At 40.0% G+C, this 6,153-nt stretch overlaps 1 protein-coding gene across 1 annotated transcript; it reads right to left on the bottom strand.

Annotated features, from left to right (window-relative positions):
* Positions 1–1,852: 1,852 nt before the first annotated feature.
* Positions 1,853–4,803, bottom strand: LOC307031711 (required for drug-induced death protein 1-like). The gene is made up of 2 exons (XM_079669027.1): positions 4,440–4,803; positions 1,853–2,780 (listed from the first exon to the last, which is right to left on the bottom strand). The coding sequence occupies exons 1-2, from the start codon at positions 4,653–4,655 to the stop codon at positions 2,649–2,651; spliced, it is 348 nt and encodes a 115-aa protein (XP_079525153.1). The 5' UTR covers positions 4,656–4,803; the 3' UTR covers positions 1,853–2,648.
* Positions 4,804–6,153: the final 1,350 nt, after the last annotated feature.

Genomic DNA, 6,153 nt, shown 5'->3' with positions numbered 1-6,153 from the left:
CAGAATGTGTGTTTAATGTTAGTATGTCAAAAAATCTCCTGGAGGAGAATCCCCCCAGACCCCCCTGCAGGGGTTGGGTTTTCAGCATGTCAACTCTTTCACCTGTGGGGAAATTGCAGGATTGGCTCCAGGTCGCCCTTTTTATTTATTACAAGACAAATGTGCCTTTTTATTTCATCCAGTTCAATTTGGATTGAGACAGGGAAATAATCTAAACCTCACGCGTGGCGTTTCACTGTCAAGGGGAGCGTGTATGTAATTACATTGCAAATACTGACTTGAGCCCCCCCACTGTATGGGTTAGCCCTACCATAGATTACCCAAGACAAATACTCCGGAGCCGCCACTGCCGACCCGTATTGCGCATGCGCAGATCTAAGATCCAGTAGAAATGATAAAAAAGTCAAAGTCTGCTGCTTATTGTTCTACTTGGCCAAAATAGAGTCAAACAGTATATGAGAGTGAGAGTGTGTTAATTAATATATTTGGCAGTTTGGAGTAAGTCTGTAGATTTGTTTTTGTGTGTTTCATGAATAGGCCCAGGGTCGGCGTCATGGGGGGGTCATTCGCGGGCCATGCCCCCCCAAATCAGTCACTGTGCCCCCCCAACGCAGGGTGGGCAAGCCTTGCCACTTTGCCGTTTTTTTTTTTTAAATCATATACGTGAAAACGTTTCCACTAAAGTTTTTTTGTGTGAAATACATCAGAAATAAATAATACAAATATAAAACACAGCCTGAGGGTGTGCTCACTGCTGCGCTCTGATTGGTGTGTTGCTTGACCAATGACCCCCGACCTTTGTTTTGTTATCATTACGTGGCTGAGCCTGTGTGTTTAGATGAAAGCCCAGTGGCGATCTGCTCATCTGTTACACTGATCATACAGTAAAGCCATCGAAAATAAGTTGATATACAGTACAAGTAGCCTACTTCTGGGTCTCTGTGTTTCATTCAAGCTCGGCTCTGTGTGTGTGTGGCACGAGCGCATTTTGTGAGTGCGCGAGCGGTAACGTGGAATGTTGTTGTTAGCATCTGGTTAGCTAGCTGTGCTAACGGAATAAAGAGCTGTTTCTACACCCAGGTGGAGGAGAGTCCTCTCCTGTCAGACTGAGAGGCTCTTATAACGTCAGCTCAGTGAGGTAAGGACTCTCTCAGTGTTTAGATAGTTCACTTTAGTCTAAGTTATCTCAGTGGGTCTCAAACGGTTTGGTCACCATTTATGTAAACAAGTACTTATAATACAGAGGAACACCTTTATATGATCATTATAGTTATTAAAGAATAAGAGAATAAATGAAAAACGGGTATGAAATACTATAGGACAGTAACACAAGAATACAGTGAGTGATTAGTAAATTAGATTAACATTAACATGCTTATTGTAGTTGTAAGTGCACTGCCTTGCGGCATGTAGCACCGTCCTTGATGGAGCATATATGTGGACTGGACCTGCATTTTACAGGAAAGGAGTGAGCAGAGAGTAGAGTAGTTGTCGATTCTTGTTCTGTTTTCTGTGAATATCTGCCTCACCCTCTCAGACTTTTGAGTTGCGCGCGCTACTAAAGAGACGTGTTACCATGGAAACCAAACAATGGTGTAGCTGTATTAAAGTCCGAGTGGAAACAGTCGTGTGTAAATCTGATTTTGTCAGAAATCGGGAGAAATATGACCCCGGGAGGAAACCGGGAGAGGGCAATGAAATCGGGAGTCTCCCGCGAAAATCGGGAGGGTTGACAAGTATGACCCACACCCAACCCACACTCAACCAGATGACTGGTTTCAGGGCCAGGATAACTAAGTCCACGTCTGAAAAAATAACCAGCTCACTGGATTGCACTCGACTGTAGACTGTAGACACTGTAGACACTTTATTGACATCTTCTCACTGTTCTCAGGTCAAATATTTATATGTGATTAAAAATGCGATTAATTTCGATTAATTAATTACAAAACCTCTAATTAATTAGATTAATTTTTTTAATCGAGTCCCGGCCCTAATATATATCAAAACAAAAAGCTAACATCTAATTTCAATTAAACATTTCAAACACAGTATTTTCCCACATATTTAAGTTATATTTATTTGGATGTATGCATTCATGTTGAGAATGTTCCATTGAAAAATGTTATTATTAAAAAGGCATTTACACCATAAAAGATGACTATTGAGGTCTATTGTCAGAAATGTTAGTGTTATATCAAATAGTGAATTCCACTGCAGTAGAATGTTGCACGTCTGCACAGTGTTATATGTTCACAGCTCAGTGTCAGTAAATATTGTGCAGTTATTGGACTACAAGATAGAGGCAAGCCTGTACAGGTAGTTATTTAAAGCATAAATGGGTTCTGGAGGTGTGGTTACAGCATTGTGCTTGGTTGGCATGACCTGGGCCTGGTGGTGGGGCCCAATGTGAGATCTTTTCATGGGGTCCAAAATACCTGGCGGCGCCCCTGTTTGTGACACGTCATAAAATATGTTTTCCTCGAGAACATGTACATACAAATACAGCACGGCTGTATGCTAACATAAGCTAACATGTGCCAGGCTCAGTGTATCAAAGACGTCCAGGTCGTCCACATTAGGAAGAATCTCCACACACAGGCCACAGAAGGACCTACAGGTCCGTGCTCAGGGGACTCCATGTCCCATCATGCTTTGCTCCTCTGGACCTCGCTCACCATAGTGGACAGAGCGGAGGACGGAGTGGAGTAAACGGCCGCCATGTTCTGCAGACCGAGCATCAAACAGCGCCAGCTCAGACGCAGCGCCTTCCCCACGTTCTGATGGGAAGATTAAGATTAGTTTAAAATAATCAAGATTCAGCATTATTCAATAACGATAATATATATTCAGACAGAAATCAGACATATTTAATTTAAATAATAATCATTTACTATTATTTTATACATCAATTTATTTATTTATTTATTTTAATATATGATTTATTTAAATGTTTACACAATGTGATATGTATTTATTTTATTGTATAGTTATTTTATTTATTTATAAGATGTGTTATATATATATATTTTAATACAGATATATACTTTAATAATATTTTATACAAACTATTATGTATTTATTTGTTGTTTTATTAATATCATTAGATATCATTTTTTACACACTGGGATATAACTTAATTTTATTCTATATTTGATTTATAATTTAATTCATAATGACTTCCGCTATATATGTATATTTAAATACATTTTTCAGCTGGATTTATTTTTGTTTAAATTCATGTTCCCCAGAGGATGAATCCTAAAGAATCTTTTTATGTATTTTTTTTTATTTGTGTTTTATCAAATATTTTCGAACTTAGTGTACTTTTACTTGCGACAGAGTATTTGTACACAGTGGTATGTCAGAGGTCTGGTGTTATCTATCAGACTGACGCGTCGTCCTGAGGGTCCAAGGTCCAACAAAAGTTCTGAGTTACTGGGTGTTTCTCAATGTCGAGGAAGGATCCTCCAGAGCCACTATTTCAAGCATGCTACGTCATCGAGTCCCGCTGAAGGACTGTTCCAATGTCCAGCATACTTGGAATTCTACCCATTCTACCGAGGACTGAGTCCTTCGTTGCGAGAAATTTCGAGGCTGCACATGTGTACCCTGCTTTGCGCACGGACCGATTTACAAATCTTTGGCGGAAATCGCGCTCCATTTAAGGCGGGGCCTCTCATCTGACTCACACCTGTTAGCCTGTTAGCCTGTTCCATTCTTCGTTTTCCGAGACTAGGAAGGATTCTTGCCTCATTTCTGAAGGACCTGACTCAGCAGACATGTCCAACCAAGGAAGCGTCCTCGACATTGAGGAACACCCCCTGTTTACCAGCTGGAGTTAAAATCAACCAGGACGTTAATCACCTATTTTAAATTATGTAAACAAATGCAGAACTTTACTTTTGGTGTTTTTATTTAATGTTCTTTTATCAGATTTAAACAGTTATTATTCTTTAGCATTTTTTATTATATTAAATATGTACATGATATATATATATATTTTTTTTTTAAATGAAGGGTTTAATGACTTATACTAATTGTGTTCCTGTCAGGGCTCAGCTTATATTTTGTATGTATTTACTGTACTGATATTTCTATAGTTTTTTGTAAAGTTTAGTTCATTTTTATATTTTAATAATTATATATGTTTATTTATATTGAATCTATAATTAAATATCTGCTTTACTTATGATATTTTTAATAAATGCTCCTTTAACAGAAGCTGAAATGTTTGAATGGTTTTCTGTTTTGAATTAAATTCTAAATTACCTTTATTTTTTTAAATGATTGTTTATTTATTTGTATTTCCACAAAAACAGCCGTAAAACATTTTAAACTATTTTCCTTGATGTTGTTATTGACCACCACATTATGATTGAATGAGGTCAAAGGTCATGGATGATTGAATGAGGTCAAAGGTCATGGTTGTTTCCTACCTTCCTGATCTTCTTGTACCTCTTGGTCTTCCTCCTCTTCTTCTCCTCTTTCCTCTTCCTCCTCTCCTCCTGTGTTTCCTCCTCTTCCTCCTCGATCAGAGGCTCGTATCTGTCGGGCAAGACGGAGAAACAAACTTCTTTAGACGTCTGCTTCTTCTTCTTGGTTTCTGTCGGAGCAGCAGCTTCTTCCTCCTGATCCTGAGCTCCCATCTTCATCTTTCTCCTCTTCCTCTCCTTCTCCTCTCCCTCTCCTCTCCTTCCTCTCCTTCTCCTCGTGTTCAGCAGGAGGACTTTGCTCTGAGGAGGAGTCAGGCCTTATTACAGCCTGCAGACAGGAAGTGCACTGCAGCAGGCTTAGGAGAGGAATGTGTATCACCTGACCGGCTGCAGGTATTTGGACCCAGAGGAACTGTCCGTATGGTCTGCTCTCGTTGGCAGAGAGGTGTGTATCACCTGACCGGCTGCAGGTATTTGGACCCAGAGGAACTATCCGTATGGTCTGCTCTCGTTGGCAGAGAGGTGTGTATCACCTGAGCAGCTGCTGCAGTTTGGTCTCCTCGTGCTGTTTGTTTTACAGAATCAACACTGAGCCTCAGAGTCTCAGGAACCAGAAGGACGTGTAAAGTTTCTGGAAGGCATTAGCCCCTTAGCCTATCACGTACAATGTGTTGGAGCGCTAGCCAATAGGAGCGCAAGTGTGATGCCACTATGTTCTTGATGTAAACCAAGGAGTTTCATGGAGGCATTAAACTACGACTGTATATTACTGTATACTCTGAGAGTCGTTTTGCATTCTCTCTGGGTTATTGAATCTACTCTCTGTCTGGGTTATTGAATCTACTCTCTCTGGGTTATTGCATCTACACTCTCTCTCTGGGTTATTGAATCTACTCTCTCTCTCTCTCTCTCTCTCTGAGTTATTGAATCTACTCTCTCTGGGTTATTGAATCTACACTCTCTCTCTGGGTTATTGAATCTACACTCTCTCTCTGGGTTATTGAATCTACACTCTCTCTCTGGGTTATTGAATCTACTCTCTCTGGGTTATTGAATCTACTCTCTCTCTCTCTCTCTCTCTCTGAGTTATTGAATCTACTCTCTCTGGGTTATTGAATCTACACTCTCTCTCTGGGTTATTGAATCTACTCTCTCTCTCTCTCTGAGTTATTGAATCTTCTCTCTCTGGGTTATTGAATCTACTCTCTCTGGGTTATTGAATCTTCTCTCTCTCTGGGTTATTGAATCTACTCTCTCTGGGTTATTGAATCTACTCTCTCTGGGTTATTGAATCTACTCTCTCTCTCTGGGTTATTGAGTCTACTCTCTCTCTGGGTTATTGAATCTACTCTCTCTGGGTTATTGAATCTACTCTCTCTGGGTTATTGAATCTACTCTCTCTGGGTTATTGAATCTACTCTCTCTCTCTGGGTTATTGAGTCTACTCTCTCTCTGGGTTATTGAATCTACTCTCTCTGGGTTATTGAATCTTCTCTCTCTCTGGGTTATTGAATCTATTCTCTCTGGGTTATTGAATCTACTCTCTCTGGGTTATTGAATCTACTCTCTCTGGGTTATTGAATCTACTCTCTCTCTCTCTGGGTTATTGAATCTACTCTCTCTCTGGGTTATTGAATCTACTCTCTCTGGGTTATTGAATCTATTCTCTCTGGGTTATTGAATCTACTCTCTCTGGGTTATTGAATCTACTCTCTCT

This window comes from Notothenia rossii (genome assembly GCF_949606895.1).
Source record: "Notothenia rossii genome assembly, chromosome: 3".
Lineage (NCBI taxonomy): Eukaryota > Metazoa > Chordata > Actinopteri > Perciformes > Nototheniidae > Notothenia > Notothenia rossii.
Note: the sequence above shows the minus strand (reverse complement) of the source record. Positions and strands in the feature narration are given on the sequence as shown.

What these genes read in the sequence shown, in the direction of transcription:
- LOC307031711 (XM_079669027.1), bottom strand. Translation starts at nt 4,655, where the DNA reads ATGAAGATGGGAGCTCAGGATCAGGAGGAAGAAGCTGCTGCTCCGACA. An exon ending in GGTACAAGAAGATCAGGAAG is followed by an intron (nt 2,781 to 4,439) that starts GTAGGAAACAAC and finishes TCTTCCCATCAG; the next exon opens with AACGTGGGGAAGGCGCTGCG.